Below are 17,696 nucleotides of genomic sequence, written 5' to 3'. Positions count from 1 at the left end.
AAGAGGGATGTAAAGTAAATGCACAGAGGGAAATATTCCGTAGGAGGTTTCTGAAAGACTTACGTTCATACTTACTTTCTTTGAAACTTTACATGAATTCTTTATGTATTTTGATATACACTTTCGTATACTTGACTCATCACCTGTCACACCATGATTGTGGCTTCTGTTTAGGTTTGTTTAAAAATATATTTTTGAGAAAGGTCTTGGAAACTTAGCATCCTGGGATTTTATTTGAAGGTTTATTTCTCAAGACTCATGATAGTATAATTGAATTAACTATAGGCTATTACAGCCTTGTGATTTCTGGAACCTAACAAAGAAACAGTTTCGGTTTCCTGGCACTAGGACTGCATGCAGTGTTCCAGAGATTGGCAGACTGCCCCTATATGCTTTTCTCTCCATCCTTAGGAATGTTGAAACAGCCAGTTGTCACTGCAGTAGGCTGGATCTTGTGCTACATGGAGATGAGTCTGACCTAGTCTGTCAATTATTGTCACTTTAACAGTTTTTGGTTCTTCTGCTGGTGTAATGTTCCCATGTTGTGTTGTATATGCACATGCTGCTGGATTGTGCTTGGAAATGTATGAGATATGGTCTGTGAACTTTTATATATTAAAGATCAATCAAAATCATTTGTGATTTTAGGCCATTATTATAACCACTCCAGGCTGCACACCTGAAGATCCTGTTGGAATCTGAGGCTATCAGACTCCTTATGTTTAGATTATTAACTATGGATTTTTAAGCCTTTACCTCCTCAGGTAGGAGAAAGCTGTCAAGGATAAATTTTCTTTACATGATGGTGCACTCATTTGATGAATTTTCCAGGTGAACATAAGTAACGTTTTCCAGAAGCGAGGTGGTGTTTTGTGCTGTGATAATGCAGTTACAATAAGACATCCATGTCTCAAGTGATATTCTTCAAACACAGAGCTATGTTAGCAAAAAAAAAAAAAAAAAAAAAAAAAAGCAATACAATTATTTCCTATCTTCCTTGCTGAACAGCTTGAAAAAAGAAAAAGAATACTGTTGAGACTAATTTTGTTTTCCTCTGGTTGTGCTTTACTGCAGCTGTTTGCAACCTAAAGTTATGAAACTGCCATCGTTCACAGTGCTTGTCACTGAAGACACTTACAGTTGCATTATGGCTTTCTAAGGTCTTGATAGTGTTGCTGTTCAGTATCTTTGAATAACTAGTAGAATTTGACATGCTTAGGAAACAAGCCAGAGGGTAAAGCAAGCATCACTTCCATTCTTTCATGTGGCAACTGAAGTGGCAGCGAAGAGGTCTGTGAAGAACGCCACCCCATCCCTTGGCCTGCATCCAACCTCCACTTCACTGTGGAAATGAAAACCAATGAAAGGAGCTACAAGTTACTGTGCTATTCTACATCTTTCTCTCTCTATTTTTCTTTTAAATTAAGAAAAATATTTTGAAAGAGAGAACTGGGTTTAACTGAAGAAGAAAGCATGCACAGGGTGCACAGCAGCCTTTGATAATATTCAGTAGGCATTGGGGAAATCTAGCAAGACCTAGGTAACTTTGCAAGCGCTGGATGTCCAGATTTATCATAATCAGAGTGCTGACTGCATGCTGTGGTGAGAGAGATCCTTGGGGTTTTTGGCTTTAGAGTCTGGAGTGCAATCTTCCTAGTAACTGCAAAATTTCTTTCAGACTCACCTTAATGGTGGTAGAGGATCTGAATTTTATGCTACAGTGTTCAATTTTTAATCTTTCATTAAAAATGAAGACTGAGAATATAGTGAATTGTAAATGAGCCACCTTTGGACTGATGCAGTGAGGTGAGATGAACAAGTATGGTTTCCTTTCCCTTATTTTCTGTCGTTGTGCAATGCAACCTAGGCATTGTACGGACATGAGGGTTGTGCATCCAGCTACATTAGCTTGCTGTTCAGCTGTTGCAACAGTAGCTGCAGTGTTTAATGGTATTTTAATGCATTATTTTGTGTGTTATGACTTACCATGTTCCAAATAATAGAGTGATACTTTTTGGAGAAACAAGCACTTTAGTGAAAGAGAATGAATTCTTATGCAGGAATAGGAGGCTATAAGGAAAAAAAGTGCATTTCAACTTTTTAAAATGTAAGACTACATGATCATACTTAGGGATATTTTAACTGTAGGCAAGCTACTTCAATCTGCTTCAGACAAGATGCTCATAAAATGAGTACATTGCTTGTCATACTACAGGATTCAGAATTTAAGTTGGGCTTTAGCCCTTTGAACCCGTACAATGATTGAAGCTTTTGAGCTGTGTTACAACTAATACATACTAAGATTTTAATTTGTGGATTTTTCACAGAAAAGTTGTCCTTGAGGAATTCAGCATTCTATTTGCTGTACTTGTGAAAGCTGTAAAACCTCCAGGTTAAGCTTTTCTCATTAGGCTGTATGGGCCATAAGAAAACAACACTAATATTAGTGTGTCACATCGTGGAAAAAATGAAGGACCTGAACAGCTTCTTTTCTTTTATATCATGTAGATTGCAAGAAAGTTATTTTCTGTCCTAGCAGTTATTGGGTGGAGTGACCTTTACCAGCTTATGATATTGATGTAGTGGAAGGGACATTTTTCCACTTGACCTTTATAGAATGTGTCAGCTTGTCCCGTAGCACAAAATGAGTTGCAATTGGCAGATTTGATGGAACGCTGACTTGACAGGAGCTTATTGTTTGGAAGCAGATATGTGTTGAAATGTGAAGCCTCCAGTAAATAACATGAGAAAAGCCATTCACATGTTCTCCATCACTGGAGAATGTCTTGCTTAGAAATGACCGCTGCTAAATTGCAATCCAAACACTGATTAACTGAGATTCTAGCAAAACAATCATCAAAGAGTGGTATTTCAGAGTCAAATGTGTTCTGTTAACTCCTGTCATCAGTGATATTTTTCTATATTTAATCTTGTTTCTTGTATTGGCACGTTTGTCCTTAGAAAGAGGAATAAAATTCAGATAAATGGTTTTCAATATATGAAAAGGAACATTTTTCCTGTATGTTGAGTACTTGTATATGTATTCATATATGAATATTTTTTTATATTAAAGAAATATTTTTTTTCAGATATATTATAGGAAGAGAGAAACGGAACTGTGAGCACATTTTAGGATCAGAGTGGATGTACTGAAGAGAACTGTGAAGGAAGCCATGATAACCCTGGCCCACTTTTCCAGCTGTGAGAGTACGGGACACAGCTTTTGTTCAGATCTGTTGAAATAGTAGGAAGATTATGGTTTTTGAGGAGAAATCTAAAACCAACAGAAATTTACAGGTGTCTTCTTGTAGTTCCAGTATCTCTTTTTGGCCTGATTGAAGGTTTTGATGTTTTCTATAAGTGGAAATGATTCCACTTAGAAAATAGGAATAGAATAGTTGTAATGGAACTTAGGTTTTATCTGGAATTCTTCGAGTGATAAATTACCATGACTTTTGAAAACTACTGAGCAGCAGGATTGATAAAAGAGCAGCAAATACCATCTGTCTGATTTACATGTTTTACCATAGTTCTTCTTGAGATGTCCAGTTGAGGTAAAGAAAAAGGGAGCTGAATGAGTATAGAAGGAGAAAGCAGCTATCTTCTATTGTATTTGCAGGAGGAATATGAGGAAGAAGTTTATAGAGGTTGATGTTTAGACATATCCTTTCAGTCCTTACTGTTTCGCAGTCATGGTGCTCAAACAATACCAATGGCAGAAGATGCTGCTGTACAGAATAAGGGTGGAATGCCTGATGACAGTGTTTATTTTGCTGTGGTAGAACAAATTCAGCATTTGTATAAAGCTATTGAGATGTGGATGTGTAGGTATGGAGTGAAATTAATATCAAAATTCACTGCTGTAGTTGTAATTTAATTGTAATATTAATTAGTGTTGTAATATTAAGCTGTAATACTGTAACAGGCATATATCAGGTAGATACCAAGTGTTGTGAAGCTGTACACTAATAAACTTATTTCTTGAAGTGCTTCTATTTGTAGTTACTACATGCTACAGAAAAGAATGAGCTTCAGTGTATTTGTTTTACATTCTCGCAGGGGATATGTAGAGAGTTCAGTTGCGGAGCTGAAACAGAGCCCACATCCTTCACTTTGCAATTCTGGACCCTACAAAACTGCACTTCAAAGGGATGCCTTCTTTTGTATGTGAATTCATGTTAAAATGGCAAATTCCTTGCCCTTTCTGCAGCAGCTGGTTTTCTGAACCTGTTTATGAGAGGGTGGCAATAATCAAACCTCTGCCTGGGCTCTGTTGCTGGCAGGTGCTCCTGCCCTTGCCTCTGCTGGCCAAATCCCATCCGGCTCTGCTCCTCTTTCTCCTTCCCTCCTGGCTCTGGTTCTCACCTGGCTCTCAGTCAAGGCACATACTGGTCTGGCAGCACAGATTTCCAACTGGGGAGGCTCCAGTGAGCAGGTGGAGACGCTACTTGAGGCAGTAAAACACTACAGGCTGGAAGAAGGCAGTCAGTTTGTATTCACAGAATGTTCAAATTTGGTAATGCTAAGCATGGAGATTGGTGTGGTTGCCCTGGAGCTGTTCTCCATTTGGATGGGACCTGTGTGGGGTGCAGATGGGTGCTTGGCTGCACTTTCCGGCCAGTGGGATGTTCTTTCATTCTTGTCTGTGCTGCTGAATGGGGACCTAAGCACAGTTATAGGACTATGGGACTTGCCTAAGAGCCAGGATGGAAAGATCATAAATGTGGAAAGAGCAAGATATGTGTAAAAGGGAGGGAGATGGGCAGACAGGGATTTTTTTTTTTTTTTTGCTTGTTGGTTTGAAGAAAGGACTTGATACTCCCTCTTAAAATAGGAAAGAGAGGCTGGATTTTACCTGCCTTTGAAATGAGAAGATTAAGAGGTGATTTCAGGAAGTAAGGCTGTCTTTTAATAGGGAACAGGGTCCAGTAGAAGAGCAAGAAAGGCACAAGCTCATGAGAAAAGGTCAAGTTATGAAGGGGATAATACAAGGTTTCTTATGCAAGAAGCGCTTAATATTGTGTAATAATAGTAATCTTTTTATCTGAAGATCTCATGCAAGTGTTAATTAAGCCTAATGAGGCCCCTGCAGAGCACTTGTTACAATCTACAGTTTTACAAAGAGGGGACCTAGAAGCTGAAAGAAATGGTGTTATTTGTTTGAGGCGATGCAGTTGCTCTGTGGCAACAGTGCTCCTAAGAGAATACAGTGCAACTTAATGCTGCCTATCAGCCATGGGCAGAACCCCTTCTATAAAACCATGTACCTGTGTCAGTGAGATTTTGTGTGTTAATTCTTTCCTTTTTTTTCAGTTCATCCTTTCTACTGCAGAGCAGGCTGAGGAATCCCTTAGTGAGGTTCCTGTGTGGAAATGAAATGACTCTTACTGGTTTCCTTCTAATCATATTCTTAAACTGCTGCTATTTCAGCACAAAATTCTACCCAAAATGTAATGAATGGGTGAGGATGGGAAACATCTGGCCAATGCTCTCAGACATAGGGTTTGAATTTTGGGTGGTGCTGTGTGGAGCTGGGAGTTGGATCTGGTGATCCTGATGGGTCCTTTCCAATTTGGGATATTCTTATTTATTAATGACTATGTTGTGGGGCAAATCCCTGTTTTTCAAAGTTTAGTTCCCCAGGTGCAGAACACAAAGCTACTGTTTTAAGGAAAGTGCATTGTATCTATTCTGCTGCTGTAACAGAGGCTTACAGGCTGTGTAAGGGGAAATAGCTCAGCAAATAGAAGTAATTTTTGGAATAAGAACCTGCTGAGCAGGTGTTTCTGTTTTAAGGTGGGTCTCAGAGAATAGCAGTCCTTGAAAGTGTATTGCTTCCAGTATGGAGCTGTTATCCCTAGAGAGACTTTTGCTGGTGGGCAGCTTGTCCACAGTAGTTGTGGAAACATAATCACTTAGCAACGTATTGGATAAAAATCATATTTAGGAGACTTGGCTAAAGACTGCTTGAGGCTGTTTGTCTTCCTTTGGGATTCTATTCTATCTGAAGGAAGATCTCACTTTGCCTCATTGTGACAGTTCATGGCGAGAAGTAGGCACTGAGAGGGCTGTAGCATGTGTGTGGGGAATAGGGTGAATATTTCAGAGCGACATGATTGCACTGCGTGTTGTTGCCTTCTGCTATACGATGCAGCTAGGGAGCTGCTGATGTGAGGTACAATGTGATAGCAGAGGAAGTTTCTTCTGAGGTTTTAGCAGTAAGACGTGTTTTTGTCACAGATCAGCTTGAGGACCTGTTTCAGTAGAGGAGCTTACTTTGCTGCTCTGAAACCCTCAAACCTACTGTATTATTTTTTTAACAGAATTTGATGCCTTTATGGGTGTGTTGTGAAATATTTAATGATTTGAAATTTGGGGATGCTTGGACGAAGTGTGCTTGAGAGAGTTTCCAGGAAAAAAAGGGACTACAGCTTTTATGTTTGACATTGTTATTTCTTTCCTCTTCTACAGTTGTTTGATCAAATTACAGTTGTCACTGCCCAGAATGATTTAAATTATTTCTGTTCACCCCATGCATGCATTAGTACCAAAGCAATCTTAGGAAAGTGATGTTGAATGATGGCAGTTAGGAAACAGCCAAGATCTTGGTATTAGCAAGCCAAATAAATTGCACATATGTCATATTGCTAAATCATTTTATTTTCTCTGTTTTGCTGTCTTTATGTTCCATTGAAGGTTAACTTTATTCTAACCTTCAATTAAAGTCTGTGTGTGGCGAGGGGAAAAGGGGAAATTTTGAAGAAGATGTCTCCATAAATCTGGCAGCAATTTTCTACATACAGTAGAAATTAAGGAAGAATCCAAAACACTTGAGAAAGAAAAGAGACTAAAGAAACAAATGCTAGCTGAGTTGGAGGATAAGGCAAGGGAAGAGGATGAAGGGACAGAGCAATAGAGGAGGGAGAAACTGAGGTAAGAGTGTCCCAGAGAAGAGGAAACTGGATTGTGAATCTGAGTTCCAGAGTTATTTTATTGCTATCTTTTTTAGAATATGACTCTTTCTGGATGATGCAGAACAACATGACTGCTGGGTGCTAAAACAGCAATAGAGGGTAGAAATTTGACTAGACAACTACAATTGCATCTTTCATAGTTCTTAAACAACTTTTGATTTTGAATCTACTGATGCAGAGCACTTGGAAAGTGTATCAGTTTAATACAAGGTGAAGTTTTAATTGTCAAAGTGTATTGAGGACAAAGAAGAAACATTGAAAGAAGAGATTATACGTATTTGAAATTATATAGACTTTTAGAATTGAGACTTGGAATATTGACTACTATTGTGGAGAACTCATGAAGGAGAAATTAGGAAGTGAGTAAAGAAGAAAAATAAAATTCTGGTATCCAGGTAATTATCCGTAATGCATGGATGTATTTTTGGTCATCTCAATTTCCACAAAAATCCCTTTGCTCGCTCTCCCACTCTTGTTTCTAGAGCAAAGTTTCTAGTTTACTTGTAGTTTTCCATGGCAGTTTTCAGAGCAATCAGTTTGAGGTTGTGTGCATGTTTATATTTTCATTGTAGTCAGCTGTATGTGATATCCTTTCTATAGGAATATTCAATAGCTTTTCATCAGCGTGCCCTACTGCAGGAGGAGATTAGTCTAATTGCATTCTGGTTTTGGTGATGCTGACCTGTAGCTGGTAACTTTAGCAGAACTGCAAACCAGTTTCTATAGGTATCACAAATTTCCCAATGTAATGTACACCATGTTTCAAAATCTGTGCTATTTTCTTTCAAACTGCAGTGTGAAATAACACTTCTTGCCGGTGTTTCTTAGCCTCAAATTTGTGTTGTTTTGTTGTGCATTTTTAGTGTGGCTTTTAAAAAACATGAAGATTAACCTTGGCAGAAAACTCCTTTTATTATCTCCATGCTATTTTTATACTTCTAGCACGTGCACACACAGATCTTTCAGGTGGCGTATTAGGATGGTAATCTTAATATGCTCAAGTTAGTTGATAACAAAAGAGCCTTTTCTTTGTCTGACAGCTGGAACAAAGGACTTAGATCTGCTATAAGTGTTTGAATAGAGCCTGGTGCAAAAAAAAAAAAAAAAAAGCCAACATAATCTGACTGTCTGTAGTCATGTAAAAGCCAACGTGTAGTTCATCAGACTTTATTTCTTGTAGACTGTTCAGAATTTACTTTGTAGAAATGACCAGCATCACACAATGTAATGCAATTTGCTGTAGAGTATTACCTTGTTTCTCTGTTAATTGACTTGCCTGTCATCTAATTGACCAATTGCAATTATTCAGAGACAGTTAAGAAAGGCAGATATTGACTTAAAGATTCAGGTGTGAGGAAAGGGAGGGAGTGGACTGGAACTGAATCCTTCTCTGTTCATGTTAAAGTATAGCTGACAGTCATTTGTGTATGTGGGAAGTGCTGAAGGGAAACCTTTACCAAAGTTCTTCCATCTCCAATAACAGAAGGAGTTGTAAACCAAGGAGCTTTGCATTCATTTCTGCCAGCTTCTTGATTTTGAAGGCTCTTCTTAAGAACAACATTTAATGCAGAGACCTATCCTGTTGTGCTGTATAGTCTTGCCTATTTTAAATGCAGATTTAGACTGGAATCAGTTGTACATGTTTTTCTTTATTTCTGTACAATTTCATATGTAGCAACAGAACTGTCTAGAAAATAGTGACAATATCAAATAAAGTGCACCAGCAATCTGCTTGGTTTTCCCTTTAATGTATCTTTAACTGCTCTTGGATATTATTTTTCTGTAAAGTAACATTGGAAATGCAGAATTCTTGGTGGTTCCACTGGAAATTTGATGCTGACAAAAGAATATGAAAAGCAGGCACTGTTTATTTTGAACTATGAATTGAATTAAAACAAAAATGATATATCCAAAGAGTTCCTGTGCAGTGAAAAACTTATTGTGTTTGAATGAACTCTAAAATTGCAGAAGATCCAAAGATAATGACTATATGGGCTAGACACTGAGTAGAATTGTACCATTACTTTCATACAATTAAAATTATGAGTGAGGGGTTGTCATATTCAGAAAATTGTCCATTATTTCAGTAACTGTTATTCATGTCAGACACTTTAAAAATGTAATTACTTCAGCATTTATGAAATTATGGTAATGTCTAGTTTATGATGCAATGCAAAATACTTACTAAGCTCTTGCTATTAAAAATGTTGCTATTGTAAACAATACTGGAGTGTTGTTTTTCAAAACTATCATAAGGGCAGTGGAGATTAAGCTACAGTTATTACAAAAGTACTGTGCACCATTTTCATTGATACTTTGTATCTTTGTCTTCATTTGTCTTTCAGCTATCCTTGTTTTGTTGATTCTAACTTCACTGGTGTAGGACTCTTCCCTGCCACTGTCTGAGCCTTGTACTTTTGGTGTACATCAGTGGCTTCTCTGTGAGACAGCAGTGGCAAATAATGACTGTTTTGCTTGTAGGATGGTTGTGCTACAGAAGATTGTGATGCGAGTTTATCCAGATATTCTTACAGTTATACTTTCTAGACTGTCAGGATAATTTAGCCTACATCACTGTCAGGTGATAATAAGTATAACATTAGAAAGCAATATTTTTCTGATGCTGGCTACCGATACTTAAGAGATTAATCATCCAAATCAGTACTCTGATATTTCCTGCTGTTGACTCTCTCCTGCCCTTTCTCAGAGGCATGCCAGAGGAACCTTCCAGGTTTTGTGGCTTTTTGCTGTTCCTCAGGTTCTGCTGATAGTAACTCAAAATCCACCAAGTCTTATGGTCTATGCCCATAAATCACTGTCCCATTTAGCTCATTTTACAAAGAAATATAAAACATGCAACTGAATTGCTAGAAGTTTGTCAGTGATGTTTCTCCTATGGAGAGGTGTATAGGAACTGTTGAGTCATGGCCTGAACCACTGGGGAAGGGACCTGTTCAGCCCTGGGAGCACAGGTGAAGGCAATTCAGCTGTGTGACCAGAAGGGGTGGAGCCTGGCTGCACCTCTCTTAGACTTCATTTCAGGGCCGGCTGCCAGCGGGGAAGGATCTGTTTTTGGAGGTCTCTCCTTTGTTGAGTGTTCCTCTGTAAGCCTAGATCCTTGGAGACAAGTGAGCAGTCCTTTTTCCTTCCCTTTCTATTGTGTTAGTCCATCTGTCATTATACCCTTTGTATCAGATTTCTCTTGTATTGATCTTTCTGATAGTTACAATAAGAAATGGGGACACTGCTCAAAACTTAGGCTTAAATTCTACACTAGATTTTTGCTGGTGCCCACCTGGCAAAAAGTTTTCATATACAGCATTGAACGTGCTTTGTTGAAGTGTAAACTGTAGGAGGGGAAACTTGGTGGTGTGCTTCAGGGAAGCATCTGTGAAGCTTTTGGGAATTTCAATTTTTTGCTCAAAGCTTAAGGGAAGACTCTCAAATCTGTTATGAATTAGAGAGGGAAAATCAATATCTGACAATCTGTCCAGATTCATTTCATAAGAAGTATAAGAACTGAAATGTCTGTTCTTGTATTTTTAAAGCTTTCAGACTTCCAATTCTGCTGCAGCACTGATACTCAGTGTGTTAAATTCTGAAATGTCCTGTATCTTTTAAGGACATGTCGGTTTCCTTGTACTCTAATTGGTATGGACTGATATGGGAAAATGTTGGGAGAAAAAATTCTCCTTAAGGAGCTCTTGTAAGAAATCCTTTAAATGCAATCTCCATTGCTTCTTTCCCAGGGAATATTTGGAATACCAGGTTTCCTTTCCTTTCCCTACTCCTGTTATGTCTACTTGTTTGTTCTTGGTTGGAAAGAAGTGTAAGGGTGTAGTAGAAATGCGAAGTCACAGCTGGAAACAGTGATTGAGCTCCTGGTGGGAAGGTAGGGCCAACCTTGGGGAGCTCAGATGTATGCAGTGCATCTGTGTGACCAGAAGGCAGAATACCTAATGTAAGGGTTAGCAATGAAGACAAGAGTATGTTATTGGAGATCCCTGTGTACTTAAGGCCTTCCAAGGGCAAGCAGATTCTTTCTTTTGTTTCTGTGTCCATGTTGCACTTGACCTGACACTGAATGTGTCATCATGTTGCTGCTGTGCTTTTTGGCTATTCTGGTGTCTGTCTGTCAAGAAATTCAGGAGTCTGACTTTCTTCTGCTTTCTAGGTTATTGAACATCCAACTCTAAATAGCACCAGAGTCAGAAGCAAACACCCATCTAGTGTCCCAATAGGGTAAAACAGGAACTAGAAGGGCTTGTCTCATATGTTAAAAGTGCCAATTAGCTGGGAAATGTGTGAAACAAAGAGTTGTGAAGTGTAGCATTGCCAAAAGATTTCTGAGGTGAATTCTGCAGCAGTTGCTTCAGACTTCAAGGGATGTTCAGCACCTGGGAGTTCAGTTAGCTCAGCTGTTCTTCAAGGTCATCCTGATAATTCAGGAACCTTCTTGGTTGAAATGGAAAAACTATAAGCAGTGGGAGAACAGAGTATTTACACCTTCATTACTCCCTAGCAGCCATTGTGCTCTTCAGTTATGAACTGAACATGAAAGAGGACCTAAGGGGTTAAATGCTTGCCTGGAACACTTTAGCCTATATTTACTGTTAGTGTCAGCAGCTACTTTTTCACCAACTACTAGAAGTATTCCAAAGACCCTGACTCTAATAGTATTTTATTTTGGATTAGGTATGTGAGCTTGTGAAGGGAATTTCCCAGTTGTCCCATCTACTGTGCTTTGCTTTGCACTGTAGAGCTGTCAAGAATGCTTGAACTGTTTTTCTTTCAGGTGAAACAAAGAAAATATGTGCTCTAGGGACTAACTGGCCTTAAGTGCATGGGACTGTGCTAAGCCTAGTATGAGATAAGTCCTCATAACTGAATTGTTTTGTTGTGCTGTCAGTCTATACGGTCAGTAGGGTAGGCAGAACTCTGGAGGGCAGCTGCTGCTCCTGTTGTTCCGTCTGGATCTTCCACTGGCTGTCCCCAGCTCCATGCCCTTTTGGAGTCAGCCTGTCTTAGCTGTGCAGTTTGACTCTAAGTTTACTGGTTTCCTTTAGCAATTTTGAATTGAAGGTAGAAAGTGCTGTGTTCACTAGCAGTGACCAGACAACACATGGTGAGGCAAGCTGTCCATATGTAATCTAAAGCTCCCTTTCTTACATATCTGGTGAGCTAGGACTTTCAAGGCATTGAATATTTTCTATTATGCATCTGCTTATAGCTTTTAAATAGTTAATTTTAAAATTTTCTTTAATTCTTTTATCATAAAGAATTAAAGAAATTACAAGTTGTTTGTAATGCCTTTGTTTTTGATCACAGTGCATGTCTTTGCATATTATATTTGAACACTAATTGGTATGTGTGTTCTCCCACAAGTGATTTTGCAGGAGACTAATGTTAGTAATTGGGCTATAGACCCTTTGCTTACAAGGCTGTCATCCAGCTTCACCTCAGCCACATACTCAGGCTCCCAATTACTCATTACTTTGTAGCCTTTGTAGCATTGCTCTAGCTAATGGAAGTCACTGTCCAGAAAAATGAGATGTGAAGTTTGAATATAAAAGTGCTTAAATTGTTAATGTGTAGGAAAGTGAAGACAATGCTATCTTGCATTCACAGTAGTAAATAAATAAATAAGATGTGGTATGTATTTATAGATAATTTCAAAATAGAATTATCTGTTATAGGATATTTTGAAGACCAAAAGCACAGATAGCTTCAGGAAACGGAAGTTTCTAGTGTGTAGATATTCATCCACTCATGGTTTTTTGACTCTCAAGGTACTGATCTAAAAGTAGTGTCTTGTTCAGGAAATCTTTTTCCTGGTAATCATTGTAGGTTCAAGAAACAGTATCAAGGTAAGGAGACACTTTGTGCTTTGTGTCTTAGCGTGGTTTCCTATGACCTGATTGAGGAAAGGAGAATAGGTGAATCTTCAGTCCTGTAGTTCTTACAAAACAGGTATCAGAAATACTTTTGTTGCTGATTTTGACAAAACGTTTCAGTCATCTTGGAAGCTTTAAGTTTTTAAGAAAGTGAGTACTGGGAGGGTTGTCTGGCTCTGTAAACATCTAGCAGGTAAGAAGGCGGCTTTAGAATGTAAAGGCATGATTTGCATGTGTAGATTCTGCACTAATCCTAATTTTTCCCTTCTCTGGAAGCATTTGAGGCCAGGCTGGATGGGACTTTGAGCAGCCTGGCATAGAGGGAAATATCTGTGCCTGTAGAAGGTTGGAACTAGATGGTTTGGGTTGTAAAGTACCTTTAAGACCGTACTATGGTTCTAAAATAAAGGTAAAAGAAAGTGGTGTTTTTGAGACTGATAGCTCATGTGTAGCAAGGATTTTCTGATTTATTCTTGGCTAGAAGATCCTAGAAAGTATGGTGGAAAGGGATCTCAGAAGAATATTCAGTTTTGCTGGCTTGGACCTTAACAACTGTGACAAAGCTACCCCTGAGTGATGCTTGATCTGGAAATAAAAGCTGATGGGGATTTCCTGGCTATCCCAATCAGCCAGTTTTAGTGCTTCACCGTCTCTCTTTTTCCTGATGTCTGTTATTGCAACTGAGATTTGTTACTTAAGAACAAAGTTCTGAGTAAACGCATTTTATTAACTCTTTCTTTGCATCTTCCTGGTATGTAATAGTCCTGCAAGTTTCTTCCTTCAGTTTTTATCTTCACTAGATAAAGGGTTTTTAAACTCTTTCATGTTTCATATGTTAGAAACCTGATTATTCCCTTCTGCTTGATCTAGATTGCTTGTGATCTGCAGTGCTGAAAGCTAGCTGAGACGAACTTCATTAGCTTGGTTTCCTTCTCAGCAACTGTGGCTGAGATGCTCTGATGTCTCTGTAGACCGAAGGCATCAGCCAGGTCAAACCAGCGAGGTCTGGTTTCAAGGAAAGGAGCCTGAAACCAGAGGTACACACTATACAGTAAAGTGATGGTGGGGTTTCTTTGGACATAATCCCTAATGGCAATGCTGAAAGGATAAACATTCATTTATTTCTGAGTGATGACAAGCAGATATGACCAGCAATAATACTTATAAAATACCAGTGGAACAAATTATTTAGAAACGCCTCTTAGTAGGAACTAATCGAGTTGTGTGTAGCCTGGAATATATATAGCAGGATGCAGCCAAGAATTAATGACAGAGATAATGAAGCAGCATATGGATTCCTTCAGCTGCGTTCGTTCTCAAAATAGCCAGTTTCAAGGGCTGGGAAGGAAGAATTGACTGCATGCAAAAACACAGTGTTAGCATAATTATGTTAAAAAAGTTAAAAGTATCATGAAATGGGCTTTGTCCATTTGGTGGTTCTAGTGCAAGTTTTCCAACTGCTCACCCTAGGTATAGAGAATACCAGCCTGCTGCATCCTCCAACTATGGAGTTTTATATTGTGAATATAAACCTGTATTAACTCCCCATCTCTCAGTCACTCACAGCAGTACATTTGAATCCTGTCACATGGATTTCTTAGAATGATTCTATGTTTTCCTGCCTTGTAAAGATGCCAGTCCAAACAGAAGCTTTTTTTCTTTTAATTTTCCCTAGGCAGTTTTTTGTGACTTGCTTCTGCACTTGAATCTTTATATCTTTTGTGGAGTCTGCTATTTTACTGTGATCTGTTATGGATGATCTCTTGGGGGGCTTTACATCAGCAAATGCTGCTACCATGACCCTTGGGAAGAGGAAAGCATGTCTTCAGATACATTCAAACTGTTAATGAGGACTGCCATGACTCCCACTCAGGTACTGCAGGAAGCCCAGCAATGAATGATCAAGCTAAATGGAGATAGCCGGTCAATAGTAATTGGCCACCATTTAGTCCTTACTTTTCTGATTATAATAGTGATATTTTTGGTACCAGTGTTTGAAGCTCCATATGAGATGTGGTATGTTTTTTCTTGTCAGAGTCTGGTCTGTTTTTATGGATTTGGGAGGCTAGCCTAGGTCCTTGTATCATAGAAAAGCTTAGGTTGGAAGGGACCTTGAAGATCATTGGGTTCTGATCTCCCTGCTGTAGGCAGGCATATCTCCCAGTTGATGAGGTTGCTCAGAGCCCCATCCAGCCTGGCCTTGGATGTCCCTTCCCTGGAAGCATTCACAGTCTCTCTGGGCAACCCGTTTCAGTGTCTCACCACCCTCACAGTATAGAATTTCTCCTTGTATCTAGTCTAAGTTTACTCTATTCCAGTTTAAAGACATTTCCCCTTGTCTTGTTGCTGCACGCCATTATAAAATGTCCCTCCCTTTTCTTGTGGGTCCCCTTCAGGTTCTGGAAGGCTGCTAATAAGGTCTCCCTGGTGCTTTCTGTTCAGGCTGAAGAACCTCAACTCTCTCAGCCTGTCCTAGTAGGGAAGGTGCTCCAGCCTTCTGACCTCTATGGCCATCCTCTGGACCTGCTCCAAAGCTTTATTGTCCTTCTTGTGTTAAGGTCCTCAGAACTGCATGCAGTACTCTAGGTGTTGTCTCACAAGAGCAGAGTAGAGGGGCAGAATCACCTCCCTTTATGTGCTGGTCGTGCTTCTCTTGATGCAGTCCGGGATACAGTTGGCCTTCTGGCCTGCAAGCCAGACTTCATCCAGGGCTGAACTTCATGAGGCTGACATGGGCACACCTCTCAAGCCTGCCTGGGTCCCTCTGGATAGCATCTCTTCCCTCTAGCATGCCAATTCCACCACTCAGCTTGGTGTCATTTGTGGATATCCTGTGGAGTTGCTGATAAATGAGTGTTTTGATGGTGTCCCTGCATGGGACAGGCTTACCTACTCTTTCTCATTTAAGATCACCTGGCCTTTCTTTTAAAATTTGACTGTTAGGTGATTATACACTGTTTACACACAGTGAGTGGTTTTACATGTTGTTTCTGGTCTGAAGCCAGTAAATCTGTATGATGCTGCTCTGTAAAAGACGTTCTGGTTTGGGCTGGCAAAAACTTGGATGCTTGCTTATTGCTTTTTCTTTTTTTTTTTCCCCATACCTGTAAGAAGCTGCTAATATATCCTTGTCCAAACTGTTATCTACTATTATCTGCAGTCAGTTACTTGGTTGCCTTAAGACATTTCCACAAGGCTCAGGGCTTGTTCCACAGTTAGTTGCCCTACTTGCTGATTTGAATAATCTGGTTTAGGTAATGCATGAGGAACTATGTCAGAGCCCATTGCTCCTTGCAATCCTTTAAGCCATGTTCAGGCAATGCCTGGAACCTGCAGAAACCTGGGTAATGATGATCTTGGCTAGAGTCTTCTGGCAGCATTTTGCACCTTAATAATAGTGTGTGTTAAGCTATTCTTGAACGGTCTACTGGCCTAGGGAGAAAATCTAATCCTGTTAGTATGTTATATGTCTTTATTTTTCCATCACCACCATAGCAGAAGGGACATTGAAACTAATGATGAATTATTGTGAAAATGGATCATTGTATTGAAGTAGCAAATGTAAGCAGCCCCTCTTCTTAAAACCTCTTTGAGGATAAAGAAGAAAATAAGCAGTAAAAAGCATTCACAAATGGGTGTTATTCTGGTAGCAACATGTATTGAAAAATGTTAGAGGGAAAGGAATGCTTACTACACAAAATTGCAGACAGTACTGTCACAAGGATAGTCCTGAGCCGTAAAGATTTTCCATTTGTGGACCAACTCAAAACCCTCTGATTTGATTAATGTATCATCAAAAGCATTTTGTCTTTTAGGAACAAGACTTCTTGTCTGTATGTGGTTTTCTTGCCTAGTATACTTGCACCATAGAAAAAGAGGATAAATGTACCAGAAATAACTATTTGTGTTAAGAACCATTTTCCTTTCTTTACTACACAGAGAAAGGAAACAAAGAAAAGACTAACTTATATAACAAGTGACTCTAGGTCAATAGAGATACAGTAGAGTCAAAGCACTGCCATTTGTTTGATAAGTTAGATGTAATTCAGGAGAGCCTAGAATGAGAGATTCTTAAAATTTCTATAATTGCATGTGCGTTTTCTGCTGAAGTGTATTGTTGAGATACAGGCAGTTCTGCAGTTCTTGATCTACTAACAATGCTGTTTTTCAAAATTCAGGCTTCAGATGTGTAATTGCAGTCTAAGATTGTTCTAAAGTAGAACAATGAAGAATGAGTTCTCATATAATCCAGTTCAAAGTTGTTATTTTAGGAAAAGAGTATGGCTGGTAACTTTGAGCTTCGCCAAATTAAAACTCAATAAAAGTTCTGGGAAGCCAGCAATTTTGTCCTTGTCATAAAAGAAAGTCATTGAACATCCTGATTATGATATTGACTGTTGTGGTCCTAATAATTCATTCTGGAGTAAAAGAGACTGAAATATTTTATCAAAAGAGAAGAACTGTTTGTGATGTAGATTTCTTACTGATCAACGTTTCTTCTTTTTTTTTTTGTGATTTATTCTCTAGCTGATAAACTTAGATGGAAATTAGAAGAACTGGAAAAAGAAAAACATTCTTTAAAATTTCAACTTCCTTCAAGACATCCTTCAATCAGCAGTTTTTTGGATAGGTTTGCCACCCAAGTTCAAGCAGTATTACACTGGGCTGCGGATGGGTAAGTTTGTTGACTCCTTATGTAAAATGACACTTCTGTTTTCCATGAGGTATAGATTATGTGATGTGAAGTATAGAGTATGTGATGACCTTTAATGCAAATTTGTAAGGACCTTCTGAAGAACGTTTAAGAAAAGTTGCTGTTGATCCCCCC

General features: G+C 38.9%; 1 protein-coding gene across 9 annotated transcripts in view; it reads left to right on the top strand.

The window, feature by feature from the left end:
• DISC1 (DISC1 scaffold protein) overlaps window positions 1-17,696 on the top strand; it is a 181,284-nt gene that overhangs the window by 38,531 nt on the left and 125,057 nt on the right. For all 9 annotated transcript variants that reach the window (XR_001554046.1, XM_015857891.2, XM_015857893.2 and 6 more), the window contains one exon: window positions 17,396-17,543. Coding sequence is in view for 8 of the 9 variants with exons in the window: in XM_015857891.2 (XP_015713377.1) it covers window positions 17,396-17,543 (148 nt within the window). In the remaining variant the exon portion in view is untranslated. The remainder of the gene's footprint in view (window positions 1-17,395; window positions 17,544-17,696) is intronic.

The sequence above is a fragment of the Coturnix japonica genome, chromosome 3, assembly GCF_001577835.2.
Source record: "Coturnix japonica isolate 7356 chromosome 3, Coturnix japonica 2.1, whole genome shotgun sequence".
In the NCBI taxonomy this organism is placed as follows: domain Eukaryota; kingdom Metazoa; phylum Chordata; class Aves; order Galliformes; family Phasianidae; genus Coturnix; species Coturnix japonica.
This window is presented reverse-complemented; position numbering and strand designations above follow the sequence as displayed.